General features: G+C 40.7%; 1 protein-coding gene across 1 annotated transcript in view; it reads right to left on the reverse strand.

Moving 5' to 3' along the window:
• The window catches only part of NXPH2 (neurexophilin 2), a 101,928-nt gene extending 85,470 nt beyond the window's left edge, over window positions 1-16,458 (reverse strand). Inside the window, exon 1 of the mRNA XM_059052340.2 lies at window positions 15,784-16,458. Within this exon, the coding sequence (XP_058908323.1) occupies window positions 15,784-15,834 (51 nt within the window). The 5' untranslated portion in view covers window positions 15,835-16,458. The remainder of the gene's footprint in view (window positions 1-15,783) is intronic.
• Between the last annotated feature and the right edge of the window lie 7,475 nt (window positions 16,459-23,933).

Raw genomic sequence — 23,933 nt, forward strand, 5'->3', positions numbered from 1 at the left:
TATCTCTGGGGAAGAAGATGCAAGTCTTATAGTACCTTCATAGATACAATTTCTTAAGAAATGAGAATTGCCTTAAAGGAGAAACTTAATTAAAAATGCATTCTGAGGTAGGAGAAAGTGATTCATATACCATTTATAAAAAATAGAGTAACTCACAGTTTACATCTGTAAACTTGAAAATCCCCAATTTTCAACAAAAAGAAATGCTTTCTAGCCCCAAAGAGTTAAACTGAATAGTTTTAAGCTACATTTTAAAAATCTCAAAACTAGATCAAATCTTCCACTCAAAAGTGTTACTGTCCTGTTTTGATATCCATAGTGTAATCCGGGTTTGTGATAAATTCTTTGAAGAATGTAACCCCACTATATTTTAATTATAACAAATAGGCACATCGAGGGTGATTTAGTTCACATTTTTATTAACTAACTATTATTTATGGTTATCATTTTCAGTTGTATTTGCTATCTTTATTACAAAGTAATGCTTCCTCATTACTGCATTGTAAAATATGGAAATTCGAAAGCTTTCCTAAAACTCTTGGAGCCAGCCCTAACAACTGGTAAGTTGCGTACCTGAGGCAAGATGAAATGTGTGAACTTTTCTTGGAGGGAACTCTTATCCAGGAGAGGAATATCAGCAGGGTCACTCATCAATCATTTCCCTCAAAAAGGAAAATTTGTCAGAGATGTGTGCACTGGGCATAGTGCCTGATGGACTTGGCACTCAAAAACTGAACTGAAGGAAACTTGCCTGAGATGGAAAGAAGTGTTGAGAAATAAACTAGATCTTTGCAAAATGCTGACCCCTTCCCAACAGTTCAAAGACAAAGTATTTAATTGGGAGAGGCCAAAGAGCTCACCTGGTTTAGCTTCTCACAGCCAGGAATTCCCTTCATTGGTGGTTCTCAGTTGGGGTGTGTTTGCTTCTCAGGGGACATTTATCAATGTCTGGAGATAGTTTGGGTTGTCACAACTGGGAGAGTCTCAGGGGACATTTATCAATGTCTGGAGATAGTTTGGGTTGTCACAATTGGGAGAGTGTGCTGCTGGCATCTAAGTGGGTAGAGGCCAGGGATGCTGTTAAGCATCCTACAGGGCACAGGGCAGCCACTTCTCTCCCACCCCTTCCACCCACTCAAGTAATTATCTGGCCCAACATGTCAGTAGTGCTGAGGCTGAGAAACCCTTCCCTGAGGCATGACCCAACAGATGGCCTTTGCTTACCTCTTTTTTATAAAATGACTTTTTTGGAGGAATGATTGACACATGGAAAGCTAGACATATTTAATGTATACAAGTTGATGAGTTTGGAGATAAGTATACACCTGTGAAAAACCATCAAGTCACAATCTATACCATAAACGTATCTATCACCTCCTAGGGAAGGCGCACGTATGGCCATGTCCTGAGCATGTCTTTACAACTGCTGGACAGCTCCTTCCACTGAAAAGACCTCCTTTATCTTGAAATTCACTGAGGAATGATATTTGTCAAAAGCACTACAGAAAAAGAAGGGCACAAATACAAATCACATTTTAAGGTCAAAATGCCTTTTCCAGATGTTAATATTCATTTTCTAATCTATTTAAATGATAGAAGAAATTAGAGCACAGAGTAAATAAACTTACATACTGAATTTTTGTTGGTTGTATTATTTTCAATTCTATTATTTGGTAGATTTTAAGGCTTTAAGCCTATTTCTTTCACCATGAATATTTTTTTAAATTTTTTGATTTTTTTACTACTCTGTTTCAGTTTAAATAATATCATTGACTTCTTTTTATGAAGGGTGATGACTGTGCCTATCTCCCTTTCTCCAATTCTTGGTTTTGGTTGGTTGTATTATTATTCTTAAGTCTACTTCTTTTTTTTTTTCTTTGTGGTACGCGGGCTTCTCACTGTTGTGGCCTCTCCCGTTGCGGAGCACAGGCTCCGGACGCACAGGCTTGGTGGCCATGGCTCATGGGCGCAGCCACTCCGTGGCATGTGGGATCTTCCCGGACCGGGGCACAAACCCGTGTCCCCTGCATTGGCAGGCGGATTCTCAACCACTGCACCACCAGGGAAGCCCTTAAGTCTACTTCTTAATTTATTAACATTAGACAGCTTAAGTTCTTACTATGATAAACAAGGAAGCTGATATGCTCACCTAGCTTCACCTCTTGTATTTCCTTTACCTCCAGTTTTTATTATATTATTTCAGTTCATTAACATTTATTATAGTTACATTCCATTCTTAAACTATGTTTAAATCATTCCTGCTTTGCGTACAAATCCATTTTAAACACAGCAAATTAATAAATAGCATTTATAAAACTGAATGGTTTAAATGAAATTCCCAGTAGGGCCACAGTGTGACTGGACCACACAGAAGGAAACAGAACCCACATCTCCCCTGGGTCAGAGGCTAACGGGCCCTTCTGTAGCCTCCTTCACTTCTTCTGAGTCATACTCAGATACCACGCTACCCCACATCATCCCCTTGTGCTATATTCTTTCTTGCTTTGCTGATGTACTTCTTTGAGGATTTTTTCCATATGGAGTGAGTGGTAACTCCCCCGAGACGCCTGCATGCTCCAAATGTCATTGTTTATTTTCTCTTCCTTCCCTTCCTCCTACTTTTCCCCTTCATGTTTGATTGATAATTTGGCTGTTGGTTCAATATTCTTTCAGAATATTCAGAAATTTGAAGGCATTGCTCCATTGCTTCTAACATCCAGTGTGGTTGATGAGGTGTATGTTTGTTTTGTTAGTAATCTCTGAAAGCTCTTAGGGTTTTCTATTTTCTCCTTTGAGTTCAGGAATTTCACCAGGGTTTTATTTTTTCTATCAGCCCATTCAACCCTGTTGACTATGTTCCTTCCCCTCATAGCCTCCTGTTCTCTGTTTCTGGGGCTCCTCGCTGGATTTATCCTCTATGTGTTGTCGCTGTTCTTGTATTTTCCATGTTGGTCTTTTGGCTCTGTCATGGCAGGTTCCTTTGACTTCACCTTACAGTTCACCAGCATGATCTCTGTTCCTATTCTTCCTAACCTTCTCCCTGACGTTTTTTATTTTTTTAAAAAATTTATCATCTTTTTTTAAAAAAAATTTTTTATTTTTTTACTTATTTATTTTTGGCTGTGTTGGGTCTTCGTTTCTGTGTGTGGGCTTTCTCTAGCTGTGGCACGCGCGGGCCTCTCACTGTTGTGGCCTCTCTTGTTGCGGAGCACAGGCTCCAGACGCGCAGGCTCAGTAATTGTGGCACACGGGCCTAGATGCTCGGCAGCATGTGGGATCTTCCCAGACCAGGGCTCGAACCCGTGTTCCCTGCATTGGCAGGCAGATTCTCAACCACTGTGCCACCAGGGAAGCCCTTCCCTGATGTTTTAATTTTGTCATATATTTCACTTCCAAGAACTCCTTCTTATTACCCAGTTGATCTTTCTTCATAGCAGTCTGTGAAAAGGCCTTATTTTTAGGATGCAATATCTTCTTGACTCTCTGAGAATCCTAATTAGGAATTTTAAAAATTGAAATCTGTCCCCTGTATTATTTGTTTCTTCCAGGGTAGGTTCTGTTAGTTTCTCTTTGTCCTTCTCCTTCTTATTATTTTTTGCTGAAGATTTCACTTAAATGTCTGGTGATCTTGTGGTCTATGTCTATTTACCAGTGGAGATCTGGTTGATTAACACAAAGCTGGAATGGGTCTTCATTGTGGGTGCTTGGGTCTCTTTCTCTGAGTTCTTCCTGTGGTGGGAGTTCTGATCACAGGTTCTCTAACAGGAACATATAGTGTTGATTCCCTAGGATGCATGGAACTGTTCATCAAAGTGTCCCACCCTTCTCAAGCCAAGGCATATGACCCAAGCCATCTAGGCTCTCTCAACCAGAACATGGCATCTTAAATGAAGTGAAAGAAAAACTCAAGAAAAAAAGATGGACATTTATTCATCATCTTGGCCAACTGATACTTTCCCGATACCTAAACCCTTGATTTTGCTCTAGACATGCCTGATTCTCCAACCTTTCCTGTGAGCTACACTGTTTTCACGAATTTCTTCTCTAAGTTTGTCAAAGTCAGTTTCTATTGCTTACACACAAAGAACCTAAGCTGTTGCAGGTGGAAAGGAAAACTGACCTTTGTTAAGCTAATGCTAGTACTAGGCATTTCACTTTTTTGGTATAGAATCACCATAACCCTAAGAAATAGCTATAATTACCATTATTTCAGGAAAAAAACCCCACTGAAATTGAGTAGATGTGTTCTCTTGTCCAAGGTGCCAGAAAAAGTATTGGAATCCAAGTCAGTCTGACATCAAAACCTATGCTTTCCCTTTACTCTGAAGTATTCATGGAGTATGAGGATACAGACCTGGCTGCAGTTAAGAGTATGTGATGAATATGGGATGGGAGATTTAAGGCTGGAAAACCAGAAAGAGAAACTTAGACTCAATGTATTAAGGAAAAGGGAATCACAATCTCATCCTTAATAGTGGAGTGGCATAGTAAATCAAAGGAGAATTTAAGAAAGATGATCTGTGACATGTGGAATGCATTTAGCAGGCTCATGTTGGAATAAAATAGACCAGCTAGGAGGCTGCTGTAGTGATGAAATGGCAGCAGGTGGAGAGAAAGAGACAGTTTACAGATGGATCTGGAAGGAAATTTCACAGAATTCTGTAACTGAATGGATACTGTAGGGGATGAAGAAAGATGAGCCAAAAATGACTAAAAAATTTTGAGTTGCAATGAGGAAAGATGAGTGAATGTATTTACCTTGCCTCTCTCACAAATTTCCAATGAAATGAACTAGGAATGCAAAAACAAGAATGAGTGCCTAGTGGTGCTACAAAGAGGAAAGGATGCCAAGGGTCCACAAAATGTGAGAATCTCTGGAAGATGTAAAGAAGAGTGAATCAGAATGATGGAGAAGCCAAGTGTGCTGGGCAGCCAGTAACCAAACAAAGGCAAAAGAGAATAGTACCTGAACAGGGGTTTACACCCCGACAGAATCCTTTCTTCTCACCACCAAAATTAGCACGGGAGGAGCTGGGAGTGCAAGCAGGCGCAGGGCAGCTACCAGGAGGATGCATGTCCTTCATTAAAGTAGAAAGAGGGCTGAGGTCCTGAATGCTCACCCCTTAACTCCAGGCTTCATTCAACCTAGACCACTTAGTCAATTAGCTATGGAATCTGCCCCAGAAAGCTTCTATTTACAGTGGTAGACTTAGAAAGAGAATAAGGCAGTCCCTTAGCTACTATTCCAAAACAACTAATACAAACTAGGGGAAAAATACAGCATAAATCACAGGTATGGAGTAAATTTTTAAACATTAAGATAACGGTATTATAATTTTATTCTAAGTAAATGTGAAGACATAAAAATGCATAATTTTCTTTAAAAATTAGTAAAAGGGATTCATATAAGCATTGAAAAAAAAAACCTGGATGGATAAGTAGCCATAAAGGAAATGAAATGTTTATGAAAGATCTCCTCTCCTAAAACAAAAAGGTTCAAATGGATGAGAACATGACAAACTTCCAAGGGAAAAACAATTCTCAACTATTTTAACTTCTCCCACAACTGAGGGGAATAAAATAGAAGTCTTCTAATTATGATCCTAGAATAATCCTGATGCGAAACCTGACATGTTTCACTTTTGCTATATTTTACTTATGAATATGGCATCACAGTCCTAAATAAAATACTAAAAACATAAAACACATATATCGTGTATTAAAATATAGATAATTTAACTTTGTTTATAAAGCATATTAGGGGGGCTTCCCTGGTGGCGCAGTGGTTGAGAGTCCGCCTGCCGATGCAGGGGACGTGGGCTCGTGCCCCGGTCCGGGAAGATCCCACATGCCGCAGAGTGGCTGGGCCTGTGAGCCATGGCCGTTGAGCCTGCGTGTCCGGAGCCTGTGCTCCGCAACGGGAGAGGCCACAACAGTGAGAGGCCCGTGTACCACACAAAAAAACAAACAAACAAAACAAACAAAAAAAGCATATTAGGAAGCCTGCTCATAAATAACAAACATAAATAAGTTAACATTTTAAAAATCTATGATCATTTTGAGGGATGCTAAATAGGTATCTGAAATAAACCTCTGTGAGCCACATAACTTTATTTTAATATATAGGAAATATAAAAGTATATTCTTAACCTGATAGGTTATTAGAAACTAAAGCAAACATCATATTTAGTAAAGTCTACACTGAAGTGGGAAATATGAAAAAATATCCATTTTCACAGTGTTAGTCAATAATATTCTGAAGGTTCTACCCAGTACACTACGGGATTAAATTTTAATTTAAGAAGCATAAATGTTCAATAGGAAGAACCAAATATACGATTATTTACAGGTAATATGATTGTCTATACAGAAAATTCAAGAGAATCAAATTAAAAATTATTAAAACTAATAATCCAGTTCATGAATAGAACTGATACAATAAATATACTAAAATAAGTAGCTTTCTTTAAATTCCAGCAAAAATCAATTTAAAAATATCAGGCCTAGAAATGGTAGCCACAACAACCCCATAATGTATAAAATATCCAGGAATAGTAAAATAAACAATTGTGCGAGAGCAATATAAAAAAAAAACTATAAAAGTTTAAAAGATGTAGACAAAAAGAATTGAAAAATGGGAAATTATTTAAAAAGGAAAGAATCACAAAATAAATTCAAAGGGTTATTAAATATAAGAACAAACTTCACCTTCTTAATAAGTAATATATAACAGATTTTAAAAACAATGAGGTGTTTTCCTCTAATAGATTGAAAAAGTAAACAAACAAACAAAAAAACACTATCCAGATAGGGATATAGGATGCATCTCCACTGTGAGTGGTACTGTATTTTGGTATAGTCATTAAGGAGAAAATTTATATTTATCAAAATTCATATTGTACATTCCCGGCCTTGGACAAGTATTTTCAATTCTAGGAATTCATTTTATTTATTTATTTATTTTTTTTCCTATTTTTAAAATGTTTATTTATTTATTTTCTTATTAGTCATCCACTTTATACACATCAGTGTATACATGTCAATCCCAATCGCCCAATTCATCCCACCACCACCCCCCTAGGAGTTCATTTTATAAATATACTCACAAATGTACTGAAAAAATTCAAAACAATCAAAATTCTCGTTAATAAGAGACTGATTAAATACATTATGGCACATCAATGCCATGAAATACTAAGAATTCTCAAAAATATAAGTTGTACATTGTATAAAAATGGCCACAGTATATTATTGCATTAAAAATACATGTTAGGGCTTCCCTGGTGGCGCAGTGGTTGAGAGTCCGCCTGCCGATGCAGGGGACACGGGTTCGTGCCCCGGTCCGGGAGGATCCCACGTCCCGCAGAGCGGCTGGGCCCATGAGCCATGGCCGCTGAGCCTGCGCGTCCGGAGCCTGTGCTCCGCAGCGGGAGAGGCCACAACAGTGAGAGGACTGCGTACTGAAAAAAAAAAAAAAAAAGAGAGATCCAAAGGGATCTGGGTGGAAAGCCGATAACATTCACTATGCTATACCACCTCTGTAATCAAATACATATTTTCATAAAGAAAGGGAGAGAGGGCAAGAGCAAGAATGCTACTGGTAGAGTAAATTCTTCTACGAAAGCTCACAAGTTCTGCGAGTCTAGTAGGTGTCAGCACCTACTAGAAACCTCCCCCGACCCCACTGGCTCCTTCTCATATTCCCACCTGTCCATTAAAAAACCAAGATTAAGTAGCCCTTCATAGTCGTTAAAGCCCTTCTCTCTTCTTGTTCACCTTTTCCATCTGAAGCGGGACAGGTTGAGATCTTGAGGAATTATAGGAACTCTCAAACCCTCTGCTGATCCTAACTGGAACCACATCCCTAAGGCCATCCACTTAGCCCTAAAGCTGTAAAAGCTGGAGCACCTGGAAACTAAACTCTGAGGCTAAATTCTAAACAGGACTCCCGATTAAGAGCCAGGCTCTAAAAATCTGTTTACTCTGTTAAACTTGTTTGACTTCATGGCAAATCTGTTTAAAACCTTCCTAGAATGAGTGAGTCAAGGTTTCTGCCTCAGCATGGCTGCTGAGCACAACAGAACATTTCCTGGAAACTTCCCTCAAGCCCTTCTCTCTGGGGGTCTGTGATGGATCTCACAGCCTTCTGCTACAAACAGATGCAACCATGACCTTGGGGATGGACTGGGTGGACAATTCAAGTTGTGCCTTTGGTGTGGTCTGTATACAGTCCGTCTTGGAAATCTTCCATGCCTTTGTGTGTTCATTTTAAAAAATGGATGCAAAAACTATTGCTCTGTTTACCTTCCAGAGCTGATGTGAGGATGAACCATGAGATCACACACATGAAATGATCTTATAAACCATGTAATGCTTTATACTGAAGCATGCTATCTTGTCCCAACACAAAGATACCAGACATTAAAAAGGGGGACAAGGTAGTGACTTCAAGATCTGAATCCATGAATGTTGGAAGGTTACTTGCTCAGGAAAGATGTGTGTGGCTGTGGACATGTTGAGTGTCAGTTGGCAGTAAAACACCCAAGGCAAAGAAAGTGAGCTATGGAGAGATGGCCTTGGAGGCTGTGCAGTAGTGTAGGAATTGAGGTACAAATTTGGGAGTCATTAACATGGAAGCATCAGGTGAATTCATGACTGTGGAAAACACACTTTTGAAAACTTCACCTCCCTTTTCATTTCTGCAGCCACATTTCTTATACTGAACCCAACTGTCTTCTGTTTGGCTTATCCAAATGCAAAAACTGTATTAATAAAAATGATTGTTATCCTTGCTACAAAGTGTTAAATGGTTCTTTTGAGTCCCTATTCTCTTACTGTATACATTATCCATTCAAAATATCATGCAGATCATGGACTTTTAACAGCCATATAAATTACATATGTGGTCTCTCCCTTCAAGTAATCTCAACTATTTCCTAAGTTACAGTTTTGAGTGAATAAATAAATATACATGCCATATAACTTAAGGTAAAACTGATGAGATTTTAAAACTGTCAATATATATGGTAATGCTTGAAAATCAAAATCTTGCATAATCTTGAATAAAGAGATTTACTTAAGTGTGTTTATGACCTGAGAATCCTTTTATTTGGCCCAAACCGTCACTATCACAAAGTCAAGTTTCGTTTTTAAAGACATTCATGTTGTTTAAAACATAGTTGGACTGAACCCCAGGACTAGTCAGTCTGTTTCAGTTGACTTGTCCCCTGATGTTAAAACCATTAACAATTTCTTCCATCTTTGATAGGTCTCACATGCCAGTTCTTCCTTGGTTTTCTTTTTAAAATTTCACACCATTTACATCAGAACTCCCAAGACCTTTGGAGTTAGTTAATAGTATTCCTGACTTAAATAGGTTGGATTCTACTGAGGCGTACAAAAAGTCACATGCTAGTTTTCTGGTTGAAGTACAGTATTAAGCTGTAATGCTGCTTATCTTAATAATTATAATTTAACTGAGAGCCAATTTACTTTTTATTTAAATTAAAGAAATGAGTAGATGTTAGTGGTTTACAATTTTAAAATGGTATAGAGGGAGAAAAGCCCTTATTGTACCATTTTAATTTAAATTTTATTGATTTTGCTGATTATATGTGTTAAATAAGTATTTGTCAATTCCCTTTGCCTAGTTTCACTAAATTGTCCTTTTCCATAAGAAGATATAACATTAATCAGTCTTGTAGTATTTTAAATCTATTTCTAAATATATGTACCATTTGTGATATGGTTAACAGCACAAACTCCATGTAAAACTTATATTTAAAGCAATTATGTTTGTAGGTAAGACATACTTTAAATTGTACAGTAAAGTGTACATAATTCATAAAAAGAAAAATACAGTAACACTGTTACTGTACATTAAAAAAAGGAAAGAGATGTTAGAAATCATTTTTCATTCTCTTTGTCATTGATGACGTCATTGTACAGATGACGGATTTAGAGGTTGTTAAATGATCAGCCCAAGACACACAGACACACGCGTGCGCACAGACACACACACACACACACACACACACACACACACACACTCATATTCTCATGGCAGTTCCATTTTGTTTACTATTATGTCCTCAATGTCTGCTACAGTCTCAGTGTAAAGTCAGGGACAAAATAGTAAATATTTGTTGAATATGCAATTTATTTAGAGATAGAACTCGTCTTTTGACTCCAAATGCTTTGTTCTTTCCAGTATACAAATGGAAACTTTTAACATGTCCTTCTTGTAGATTTTTTGGGAGAACAGAATGTGATAAACTGTGTGAAAGAAACTTGAAAACAGGTAGGTATATGCAAATCTAAGAGAGCATTATTATCATTGTAGTTTAAATTTGTAAAACTTCCCAGTTTTCTTACTGTGGGTCCATAAATCTAAGAAAAGCAAAATTTACAAGCATGACAATTTTAAAGACAACTATTTTAACTTCTTGAATGATCTGGCTAGGAAAATTATTTCTTATAGCTTTTGGGTTTAGATAATGAAATATTCATTATTTTATTTTATTTCATTTTTTTGCAGTACGTGGGCCTCTCACTGTTGTGGCCTCTCCTGTTGCGGAGCACAGGCTCCGGACACACAGGCTCAGCGGCCATGGCTCAGGGGCCCAGCCGCCATGTGGGATCCTCCCGGAACGGGGCACGAACCCACGTCCCCTGCATCGGCAGGCGGACTCCCAACCACTGCGCCACCAGGGAAGCCCTGAAATATTCATTTTTAATGGTATAAAGAAACAGAATTCCTTCTTAGATACTGATCTTACAGCATAACGAACCAAACCTTTTAGATGAAGGTTTTCATCTAGATCTTCATAAACTAAAAACAACATAAATTGGAAGTCTTCAATCAATCATATCTTAGAATTCAGTCTATAATATGAAAATCTATACTGTAAATTGCTTTAGACACTATTTTTATTGAGCAAGATTTTGAAATAAAGAACAGAGTTGTCATCAATACCATTAGTCACATCACAAGTAATAAAAAATTCAAATAGATTGTTAGCAAATAAAGACTCATACAATTGTTCGTTAATAAAGACCAACTAAGGCATCTCCATTTGGCACAATTAAAATTATTCGTGATGAAACAGTGTTACAATATCTTACAGTGGTTCAATAAATAGGTTAACTTGGAAGAGATTAGTGAAAATAATTTAAACATGCTACATTTTAAATTATAACCGCTGTGCAAGAATGATACAGAAATTAGTTTCTTAAATCATCATTCCACATACTATAAGAATATCTAGAGAGTAAACTCACATGGATGAGTGTTCAAAATCATTTGGACCAATTTTTTAAAGCAGCTTTAAAATAATTGACTCCCAAATCAAGATATTAAATGCCAACTTCTAACCGGCAATAATGCTTATGGCTAAGATAGAAATGAGATTCTTCACAGAAATGCTGACACAGCCCTAACTGTAGGCATTTGAGCGTGTGGCTATAGTTCTTTTTTTCAAATCTTACCCAGCAAAGCTTCAGGTAAAAGAGACAGCAGAATATGTAAACAGGAGGAGACAGTCCTGGAGCTTTTACAAAATCACAAACCTGTGACACACTTATATTCATCTCTGATTGCTACTACTAAATAATGAAATCATTCACAATGTATTGATTAGCTCTTTAATAGATAAAAGGTGGGCAGTGTGTTGTAAAAAATCAACATTTCTTAATTTATTCGATTTGCAAGAGCTACACATTTTAAGCTGAGAATGTAAAACCTCTAAAAGTTTTTTAAAAAAAGCCTTCTGCCTTATTTAGCATTTTGACCACTAATCAGAAACAATAAGAAAAAGAAAATTAAGAAAAAAACAACGGAACAAAAAGTAACAAGGCTTTTCTTTTCCATTCGGAAATCTATTGAGCTATAAAATAAGTTCCCAAGAGGAGTCAGTTTCCTATGTGGAAGGCATTTAAAACTGAACTACAGCAAGCTAATCTTAAAATAGGCCAAGGGAACACAATTTATACTGGGAGGTGAGTGGCTGGAATAGAGGACTTAATTGTCTAATCCTAGCTCTCATTTTTAAAAATGTCTAAGATAATGACACTTTTAATGAGGAGTCAATCTCAAAGCCCAGCCAACTCTAAGTCATAACCATGATATGGCAGTATTTTCTTCTCCTCTGCATTGTCATCTAGGCAACAGACGACTATTGATCCTACACTGGGAAATACTGTTTTGATGTTAATTGATCAAAACTGTATGAGGGAAATTGTGATTTCTGAATGGAAGACAGCCATGAGTTATCACTTCTTGAAAATACAGAACTGGGAATAAATATATGTTATGACTATGACACTAAATAAATATTAAAATCAATAATTTGTTAAGATAAACAAAAATATCCTCAATAAGTTCATGTGGGATGATACTATATAATGAGGATGAACTTAAAATTGTAACACTTTGCATCACAAGTATTCTGATTTTATAGGATTCTAAAAATTTGCTAACTTGCATCGCTTTTTTAATTTATATTTTACTTGATAAACTCATCATTATATCACAGAAAAACAAGTTGAAATGTATAACAAACTAATTTTTAAAATCACCACTAAATTTTATCTTAAACTCAAGCGTACCATCCATTTAAATTCAAATTTAATCTTTTTACAATCTGCATTTTACTTAGAGGCAAAAATTACACTTATTATGAGTTACAAATAATCATGCAAATCTGTAAGAAGCTGTCAACTGGTGAAGTCTTTACCTTGTATCATGTCACAAAATAACATTCATTATAATATTAACTTCAAATGCTAATTTTCTCTTCATTAGATGGCAGACAAGAAATAATGTGCTATTAATATTTTTATAAAGATATGTTGCTGAATAAGAATTTCAAAGAAAATAATATATTCAGGATTGATACTTAATTCTGCAAATGCCTAGTAATCTTATTAATTAGGTATAGCAACCTGTCTGTTAAAACACTAGACACAAGCCAGGAAAATTGGGTAAGGACAAATCACAAGCACACATACTTCATAGTTTACCTGCAATATTTAACAATCCAGCTTATTGTTTTCTTAAAACTTATAAATATCCCCCAAATAAGTAAAAATCTTCTAGTTATTGTATCAGTATTATATGATAATGACTTATTTGGGCCCAACTCTCTCTGACTGTTTTCATATGAATCAGGCAATTTTCTTAAAATTAAAATTTCAATATCCCCAAATGAATCCACTACTCATTTAAAACTATTTAGCATTTTAGGATGGCAGTAGGAATGGAAAAGTAAAATCCAGTTCCAACAATAACCCAACCTCATCTCCACTCCCTCCCCCCAAGGGCAGATGTGCTATGTACACATGGTTCCTAGAAAATGAAAAAATTAGTTTTCAAACATTTTATCCACTTGCTATTGGGATTTAGCAAAGAAGTTCAATATTAGCTGAAAAAGTAAACTAAAACTATAAGCCATCCAAAGGGCCAAATTATAACTTTTTTTTTTTTTTTTGATTACCTACTGGGGTGGGGCGAATGGTGGGACTGAAGGGTGTTTTCATTTAAGTCTACCTCGCTCAGCCACTCTGTTTTCCTTTCACATCCTAACCCCCTTGTGTTATAAGGCTGGAAACAGCTCTAAGATTGTGGAGAATGTAAACAGCTTTTTATTGTCCAAAAGGATGGCAGTGTAAGGAATGTATGCTTATCACACAGCTGCAGCTCCCCACCTCACTTACCATGATAAAGTGCTCCAGGAAAAAAACATTACAACCCAAGCACAATCCAAAAATGGATTAGAATTTGACATACACTTCCTTAAAAACTGATAAATCAAGCCACGCTGTAATATTAGAATCTAGCTCTTAAGGAGGGTATATAATCTTGTCAAGATGTATTTCTTATTCCCTATTGACTGGTGGTGTGAAAAAAAAAGAATCTAACATTCCCAATACAGTAAACTGATAGAACTTTTCCCAACACATCCCCCAATATAGCTCCTCATCTTTAAGAGTCTAATATAGTGGAACAGATACACAGTTCATGATCACTGAATGCAAAATTAAATGAATGAACTAAGAGATCCATGAAGATATTCTGAAGATCCTACCTAACCTGATTTCCTCAGGTTTTTACAGTTTTACTTACACACACCATACAAATGTTGCTTTGTTAAATCACCTTTTATTGGAATCCAGATCAAACATTTCAAAAAGCAAGGGATACTGAAGAGTATTATGACATATATGTGGCATGCTTAATGCCTTAGATGTAAAATTTATTTTAACATGCCATATTGTATATAGGCAGTATGTTGTGGCTCACTTAAGGGCATTTGGGAACATCACTGCATTTTTTTCTTGATGCCATTGAAGAATTTCTTAACGCTGTGCAGGTGAAGCTAATCTCTGTGGGAAAGGAATGGACAGGCCCTTTCGTGCTCTCTCCCCTTCACTAAGACATTTTAGAGTTCCTTCCATCCTCAAACTTACAGAGTATCTTTGCGTCTACAATATCATATGTATCATAGAGGAACTTTAATAAGTTACTTGATCTTTCCCTCTAAAGGGAAATAAGAGAGAGGGAGAGAGGGAGGGAGAAAGAGAGAGAGAGAGAGAGAGAGAGAGAGAGAGAGAGAGAGAGAGAGAAAGAGAGAGAGAGAGAAGGAAGGTAGGGAGGAAGGAAGTAAGGAAAAAAGGAAGGATCATCATGCTTGGGTTCCTTAACCCTGTTTTAACAGCCAGATTAAACTGGGTAAAGTCTTAAATATGAAGACCAAAGAAACCTTGGCTTCTGGAGAAAGCCCTCTTGATAGCACCGTATTAAGACAAGCGCCAAAAGAGCAGGAGAAATCCGTCACAGAGGCGGACTGCGCCAAAGCAATCCCCCTCTATAATTTTACTTTAAAAGTTGTTGTCCTGAAGGTCTTACTTGGGATCTCCCTTAAACAGAATTAACTAGCAATCCATACAGCATACAGGTATATTTCGGAAGGAGAAGAGGGTGGCGCCACGCGGGAAAAGCGAGGAGAGATGAGAGGCACCACTGAAACAGTCGCCTAGAGCCTCCCTGGCGGACCCTGCAACCACCTTCTAATACCCTTCATATTCTTCAGCGCCCCCTGAGCCGCCCAGACCAGACAGGAGAGGTCTTCGGGAACAAAATGCTTAGCGACGACGGGGAGGGGGCTCCTGTGTGGAGTTGGATTTGAAAGTTACATCCTGCGTTCCCGCCGGCACAAAACCCCATCCTAGTCCCCAGCGCCAGACGGAAAACGAAGAGAAATCCAATCTGCCTCCCAAATCGGTCTTCTGCCTAAGTTTTCCCCAGCAAGGAGCCACCAACCGGCCCTGAGAACGAGGATGCACGATGCCGTGGTTTAGAAGTGTTTGCGAGCATCCGGGCAAAATAACCACCAAGCCCCCTAAACTCTGGGCTAGAGGCAGGTCTTTCAGCCCATCTTCATCGCGTCCGTCTACGCTTATCCCCTCCTCGACCGCTCCTCAATAAACGTCTTCCTTCTCTCGCACCTTCTTCCCTGACACTTTCTGCCGTCTTTAGCCCAGCCCTCCAGTCCCAGTCCTCCATAAGCACCGCACTCGCTTCAGGGTCCCCTCTGATCCCCATTCCGTGATTCTTTCCCTTCAACCTCTAAGGCAACCCTAAACTTCCTCCACTGCCTGCGCCCCCGACCCCATGTCCCAAGCAGCCCCAGGCTCTGCTTCCGAGTCGGCCGCCGGAGCTGTTTTCCCGCCGAAACGCGGCCTGGGCGCGTGGGGCGCGGGGCGCGCGGCGGGCCGGGCACTCACCAGCTGCAGCAAGCCGGGGACCACGACGAGGGGCAGCGGCCGCAGGCGCATGGTGCCGGCTGGCGCGGCGTCTCACGAGCTGCGCGCCCTAGCCTGCCTCTCGCGCATCTCCACTTCGCGGGGCAGGACTGAGGACGCCAGGGACTCCGCGCGGCGCTTCCCTCCCGGAATCCGAGCGCAGCGCGGCGCCACGCCGCGCGGGTCCGGTGGGCGGGCTGGGAAAGGGGTGGGGGAGGGCGGGCGGGAGATGCTTCTGGGGCCCCGCGCGCCCCTCCTTGGAGGGGGCCGGAAAAGGAGCGTGTGGGGCCGCTCGAGCTCCGGCGTGCTGCGCGGGGTTCCAGTGGCGCCCGGGGCTCCCGCGTCCCGGGGTCGGGGTGAGCGCGGTGGGCGCCCGCGGGCGGGAGGCTGCGGCTCCGGCGCTTTGATGCGGGGTTCCCGCGCGAGGTTGCTCTCGGGATCCCGGCAGAGCTGAGGGCGCCCGGGAGCCCTGCGAGGCTCGGGGCCTTCTCCGCCCCCGCCCAGCAGAGGGCCGGTTGGGCCGAGGCACCCTGCCCTCTGACCAGCTCTTGTTTTGCCGGGGAGGTGGCAGCGGGGATGCGGGGGGGGTGGGTGGTGTCCCTGAGTGGATGTAGGAAGGAGCGCGCCGGGAGAGCACTCAGGGAGTTCGAGGGGAAGGCGACGGCAGGGTCCTGAGGTGGGGCGGGGCGGGGGGCGGGGGCGTGGTGGTGTGGAGGGGTGCTGGAGCCCGGGACGCCCCGGGAGAGCGCCCCGCTCCGCGGCAGCCTTGGCTCTCAGAGCCTGGCGCAGGGGGTCCAAAGTGAGGCTGGTGCGGCTGGAAGAATGTCTGGAAGTGGAAAGTAGTGGGCACCTAGAGGGACATTGAGGAGGGGTAGCGACAGGGCTCTGAGAAACCGAGCTAGGTGTAGGGGTCCAGGCTTACTCGGGTTTGAGGATGCTATCTGCTGCTTGGTGTCCAGGAGGAGGATAGAGCTGCGCCTGGGCGCCTGGGGAGAATAAGGAGAGGAGACCCTGCCAGGGCCTCCCAGTTGGGAAATCTTGGAGAGGGATATTTCTGAGGCCGCGGCTGGGCGAGGCCAGAAACCTGCTGCCCGCGATCGCTCAACCCCATGTTAACAACTCTCCATTGGAGAGATCCTTAACCTTTAACTATCTCTGTGCTGGACCCTCGAGTGGAAAAGTCAAGGGGCACTGGGGCTCAGGTACTCCCACGTTTGCGGCGAGTGAGAATTTAGACATCATCCATCAACCTCTTTATTGAACAGATGGGAAATCTAAGGTCCAGAGAGGTAAAATCAGTTCTCCAGGGACGAGTCTCTAGGCAGCTACTTCAAAAGAACACTCAAGGCAAGGCTAGTTCCTACATCCTCTTGCAAATGAAAAACAAGTTGAGGCAAGAGAGTGGAATTGAGATAGATTTTTATTTAAAAAAATAAAACCACAAAAAGTGAAATTTGGGTTGGAATTTTAGGGGAAAAACGTTTCCATCTCCTCCACTTACCGCTCTTCTACCCCCAAATAAAATGAAAGGGGAGTTGGTAAGTCTTTGAATGGTGCAGGACCAAGGGCAGGAGGACTGACCTGGGTAGGGCAAGGTCCCACCCTTCCTTTCACTGGGTGTGTCAATTTTGTGCAGATGGGGAGGGAGGTCATTCCAGAGTGTTCTGGGGTCCCAATGTGACTTTGAAAGTTGTCCCTGAGGCTGCAGGTGGGGTACCTCTCTAATACAACTCCATTCCCTGTATGGAGGAAGAGAGACAAGCTAGGGTTGTATATCCTTCCTAATGCCTCACCTAGCCTGACTGGGGGATTCTAGGGCCCATGGCAAAGGCTGCAGCAGCAAGAATCCACTTCTGTTTGTCCTCAGGCTCTTCCTTTTCCTTGCAACAGACTCAAAAACAAACAAAATCATTATTTGCATATCTAAATATATAACTCACCTCCCTATAGCTACCCTTCCCCTCCACAAAAATTCTCTTTACCTAGGCTTAGAGCTCACTTCTAGAAAGTTATTCTATCCTAGAAGCATAAATAAGATAATTTCAAAAATTGGGAGCGATCTCTGTAGGTTGATCTTCTTATCCAACTTTGTCTCTGCATTTTATTTACAGACAATCTTTGGGAAGTGATTAATAAGGAACGAGTTTGGCAGACATTAGAAGAACCCCTTTTTGGAGAGGGGCTGCTAGAAGAGGAAGAAGGCACATAGCATTGCAAGAGGCAGTACCTCATATAGAGTGTTTCTGCCGGAGCCCCAGCTGACTCATCTCTAAAACCAGAAGGTGAGGTCCCTTCTTGATTTAGTAGTTTCCGATTCTGTTATCATTAGCTCTTTAAATGAGGAGCGCATGACTTAACACACTATTGAAATGAATAAGTGATTTAATGACTGGAATATTTCACTCTTTTCTTTAAATTTGTTCCTATTTCGACCATTTCTACCCTTTTGGGAATTTTATATATGCATAAAATTTTAGAACCTAAACTTGGACATGTGTCCTAATAATACTAAGTATTCTCACAATGGAACTTGCTGAAGGGTGTTGGATTCCAAGCTAAGAGCTAACGGACACAAGAGAATGTGTGTCCCGTTGATCTGACTGTAGAAGAGAGAAGCACCAAGGACCCCCTTGACTAAAGTCTGGTATTACTGTGTTTATTTATAAGGTGACCACTGCTAATTTAGTGTATTCCCCAAGTTTTACTGTAAGTACTAAGGGAAAGTGGAAGGAAGGAAGAAAAGAAGGAGGGAAGGAGGGAGGGAGGGAGAAAAGAAGGGGGAAAGAAGCATTAAGTACAGGGACTGTCATTCTGAACAGGCAGTCTAACCAGGAAACATGCAACAAACAAAAGGCAGACAATACAGGGGAGTTCAAGTTTAAGTGCCGCCTAGTATAGTTGGAGGAAGGACAGATCATTGTAAACCAGCATGACTGCTTCATGGCAGAGGTAAAATGTGAGCTGGCTCAGTTTCTGAGAATGGCCAAGGTTAGTCTATGTGGGAGGAAATGGGGAAAGCTATTCCATGTGGAAGGAACAGCATGAACAAATGCCCAGTGGAGGGACTTCATGTGACTTAACTGAGGGATGGACAATAAAGTGGATCAGACTGGCTTTGAGAAAAAGGGAGAGAAAAAGTAGGTTACAAGCTAGACTGTAGGGATCTGGGAACGCCAGGCTAAATATCAATAGATTAACTTGGTCTGCAGGAAATAAGACCAAAGTTTGGTCTTCAAACTTTTTGGAGTAGAAAAGTCAGACATCAAGTAGCATTAAGATATAGGCAGTGGTAGCAGGCAGGATTGTCTTAAGGAGGAAGCTGCATGAGGAGATGGTCATGGTTGCTGGAAAGAAAAGAATGAAGAGGTGTGGGTGCAAGAGCTCCTACAGAGGAAGAAGGAACTGAACTTGGGGTTGGAATATTGTAAAACTTTTCTAGCATATTAGAGGAATTTTTTTAAACATAATCCCTTTTCCTCTTAGAGGCAATTTAACAACTGGAGAATCAGATCATTGCCTTTTCATTTTGAAAGGGTGGTTTTCCCAGTGTGAGGGGAGTTAAAATGGTCTTTCCATATAGACAAAGTAGCAGAAAGTAGAACCTACCAAATTTTACTGCCTTAAGATTCCATTGTAGTCTTTTAAAAAGGTAACTTATAGGGATATTGTCGATGCTTTGGGAGCCAGTCTGTCAACTTGTGGCTCACCGGGACCATTAGCTTTTTCCTTGTGCTTCTCCTCTGCACTTACCTTCTCACCCTTTTTTAAATTTAAATTTTTTTTTTTTTTTTTTTTTTTTTTGTACGCGGGCCTCTCACTGTTGTGGCCTCTCCCATTGCGGACCTCAGGCTCCAGATGCGCAGGCTCAGAGGCCATGGCTCACGGGCCCAGCCGCTCCGCGGCATGTGGGATCTTCCCGGACCGGGGCACGAACCCGTGTCCCCTGCATCAGCAGGTGGACTCTCAACCACTGAGCCACCAGGGAAGCCCACCTTCTCACCCTTTACTGTTCATTAGCATCATTACCAGAACGTGGATAAGAACATCATCTGCAGTATAACATTTCAGAGCTGCGGTGGATATCAGACATTAGCCAGATTTCTTACTTTACCTTTAAGGAAATGGAAGCTCAAAATGTTACGTGACTTGCATCACATCATCTGGAGAGAGACATGGGCAAATCTGAAGCTTGATTCAAGGCCTTCAGTTTCTCGGTGCGGTGTCTCCAATTCATCACTCTGCCTCAGGTATTTTTCAACTGGCCAGCAGTTGTAAAAGTTGTGATGTAGTGAATGAACGAACCTTTAGCGAATAAGAGTTACAGGAATGATCTACGGATGTTAAAAGCCCCTGAGTCGATCTTATTATCAGGAAAAGAGGTTTGACTGTACTGAGCCTGAAGCACTGATCAGGTAATAATTTTAGAAGGGTGAGAGATATGGAGAATTACATGGTACAGGGCTCAGAGCAGCTGTGCAGGCCTCAGAGGAGGAGGACTGGGGACTCAAGAACATGGCAGTGCTTACACCAATGATAGAGGGAATTCTCTGGGACCCTTTGGACCTCTTAGACCTCTGTGATAAGAAGCTGGTGGGCTTTGTGGTAGCAATTCTTAACAATGAAAATCCTTTTGAGTTGCCATTCTTGTTGAGTAATTGAATATTCTTGAGTCGCTATTTTATTAAAATGATGCTGTATTACATTGACTCTCAACCCTGATGGCACTGGGGACTTTAACCTCTTTAAAAGTGGACTCAAGCATTGGTATTTTTCACCCGGAGCTTTCACTGTATAGCCATGGTTGAGAACTACTGCTTTACTGGAAACATTTCTTACCCCCTCCCTCCCCCACCTTCCTTCCTTCCCCTACAGAATCATAGGCCCCACATTTGGAATGCACTCAGGCTTTAACAGAACATCATCAGAACCTATTTACATCCTTAGTTTTTATAGAACTTTTCAGGAGAGAACTGGACATTTTCTTTGTAGGCATTTCGACATGACTGGGGAATTTATGAAGTTTTATCACACAAACGTATCAGTTGTTCCAAGTTCAAACACAAATCAAAGAATTCTTCTACAGTGAAATTGTTTTTTTGCCGCAACTCTCTCTCTTCACCAGCTCTTCCCTTGGACATCAGAAGATGCTGCCAGCGGTGTACTGGTGGCTGATGCCACTGTCAGCAGCCAAGGGGAGAGGCTGGAGGGAGGGGAAGAGAGGCAGTCTGGGGGTCCCAGTGGGTCCTCTGATAAGAAGGTGCCTGGGTGAAGAGAGCATCACTCTAGACCGACAAGGCAGGAGAGAGCATCTCTACCAAATCAGACTGACTTCTGCAAACTTGTCACTGTCTTTCTGTGTGTGTTCCCATGCCTTGTTCATATATGCATGATTATTTGACTGAATAGTCACCTTTTCTACTGGTGCATCGAATATGATGGATGTCATTACTAGGAAATCATTTAACCTCTTTCAGATGTAGCTTCCTATATGGAAAGAAGGCAGAACAGAGCCATAGAAGGTTAGAATTGGAACATCTTGCTTAACCCTTCAGTTTATAGATGAAAAAACTGAGGCCCAGAGATGGAAAGTGATGTTCTCAAGGTCACACAGCCAGACTGTGGCAGAAGAAGGCTAGACTCCAGGGTCAGTGCAAGGGAGAGCTCAATCCAATCTCTTTTCATCCCAGATTTCTGTCTTCCTTCTAGGAACCCTAAGCATTCTCAAATTGGAAAATTTTCCTTTGATTGGCTAAGATAGCATTCTGTAATCAATGTGTTTTTCCCTTGCTGTCTTCTTCGTAATCATTGTGGATCAGGCAGTAGGCACTCCACAGCTCCACCCTAGCCCAGAGTAAGCCTAGCACAGTCAAAAGAGACTTTTGGTTGCAAATGACCAAACACAGCTCAAACAAGTTGAGCAATTACAACAGAGAGCCATTTAATGGCTCATGGGAACAGTAAGTTCAAAGGCTGAAGGTAGTTTCAGGCAATTTGAGGCTAAATTAAGAAATTTTTGAGCAGGATATTGGGTTAGCCATTCTGTGTGTAAGTCCATGAAAGTGGGCTGGGAGCACAGCTGTAGAAAGCTTAAGGTTGGACCCTGGAGAGCAGGGAATGAAAACCTGTCCTCCTAGGAACTGACTTTTGTAAGAGCCTGACCACCTCCCTTCCAAACACCACCAATTTTCTGCAGAAGGAATTTGAAGTTGTTTCTTTAGTTTTTCACTGATTTTTTTTTCAGATGTCTTTTTTCCCTTGACATGGTCTTCCCTAGCTCATGTGCCTCCACTTTTTCTTTGATAGATATTTGAATGATTCTCATCTCCTAGCTTCTCACACTCCAGCTTTCTGTGTCTGCTTGGACAGCAGCTTGATAACCATTACTTTGTTTAACACAGACCCGTACTTGCTGTATCCAATGAACTGAGCTCGCGACATGTGGGAGATAGTTCCAAATCATGGGAGCAGCTCCCTTTACCACTTCCTGCCTCTGAGCAAACATGAGTTGGTTCTTACGCACCGTGGAAGCTGTCACTTATCAAAGCGTAACAGTAGTTACCCTTATTCGTAGGTCTAATCACGCCAAGGCACTGTCCATTGGCTTCAAGCAGTTACAATTCATTTTTTGTTTATAACCAGGTTCTTATTTATTTAAACATTGCATTCTGAAATGCATGTGGCCTTTTAGCAGGATGGATGAGTCACAGCATTTTGCCTTTTTAGTCTTTTTGTGCAAGGCAACTGGCATATTCCACTTGTGGTCTCTCTGGACCTCAACATTACCATTCAGGTGCTGCTTTCATGTTTTATTTCAGTCTGTGTCACATGAGTGGTACTTTCCTTGTCTTCCAATGGAAATTGGAAATTGTGTTAGGAAACAAGTGGGCTAGTTTTCCTACCCTAATAAAGTACAGATTTACATTAGTGGCTGCTGGCGTTTTGTACAAAAATCCCAATTTCTAGGTGTTTGGGGGCATCTCTTTTCCCCTCTGCTGATCTAAAATGAACTTGTCTAATGTTTCCCTGGCAGAGTGATAATCGCACCGAGGCGCCTTCTCTCCGTTTAGTGGAATATCTTGAGTGCTATCTACTGGCCAAATGTGGCATTGCTTCATAAAGCATGAGCTTCAGGCAAATTGTCATGGGTCTTTTAAGGATAACTTTCGATGGTCAGCTGAATATATGCCATATGTTTTAGCACATCCTGACTAAGGACATGCATTTTTAAATGATATCATTGCTAGGGAATAACTTACTGCCTTCTAGATCAGAAAACCCCTTGATTAAGAGTCGTACAAATTATAGTGTATGTGAAATGTAACCAGTGGGTAGGTGCTCGCTTGTTCTTTGAAATGGATAACTATGAATAGCTTAAATCTGATTCTCTCACTTTGCTGAGTAATGTCAATGGATAAAAATAAGCCTTTAATTTAAAATGAGCTTTACAGAGTCAATCAATAATGCTGTGTTTTCATGTGTATGAAAAGGAAGAACAGAGCAGTTAAAACAAAACCCTTTCCAGTTAATTTGCACTCAATATGAGGTACAAAGAACACGCCAGTACTAATAGTATTGATCAGAATGTTTAAAAGGTAACAGCCAATATTAAGTATGAGTTAAAATTCATCCCATTTTTGCTAGCCAAACTGTATTTTCTGCCTAAGGTCTTTTGTTTTAAGCAGCTTGTAAATTATCCAGAGAAGTATATTATGTTTAATCAAGATTGAAGGAAAGAACTTACGAGGAAGGAGTGCAAAGCATTGAACAACTGAGAGTCAATGACAAGTGATTTGAGAGTCATGGTCAAAGAGCCAAGGGATCTTATTGTAGCAGAATGAATCATTGTAACATTTAGGACAAATAGCTGTAAAGGAAGGATCAAGGACAGGAGATTGCTATTGATTATCAGGAAATCATGAAGAGAAAGGGCTAATGTGTTGACATTAATTTAGGCAAAAATCCAGATCATGAAGCTGTAGTTAACAGGAACTTTATACAGACATATAGATTTAACAATATACAGGGAAATAGACTATCCTATCATAATTTTTAAGTTATTAAAATGCAACTTTTGCTGCCTTTCACTCGATTATTTTAAATTGTTTATTCAGTAATTGGAATTATTTATGTCA

The sequence above is a fragment of the Kogia breviceps genome, chromosome 2 (genome assembly GCF_026419965.1).
Source record: "Kogia breviceps isolate mKogBre1 chromosome 2, mKogBre1 haplotype 1, whole genome shotgun sequence".
Classification (NCBI taxonomy): domain Eukaryota; kingdom Metazoa; phylum Chordata; class Mammalia; order Artiodactyla; family Physeteridae; genus Kogia; species Kogia breviceps.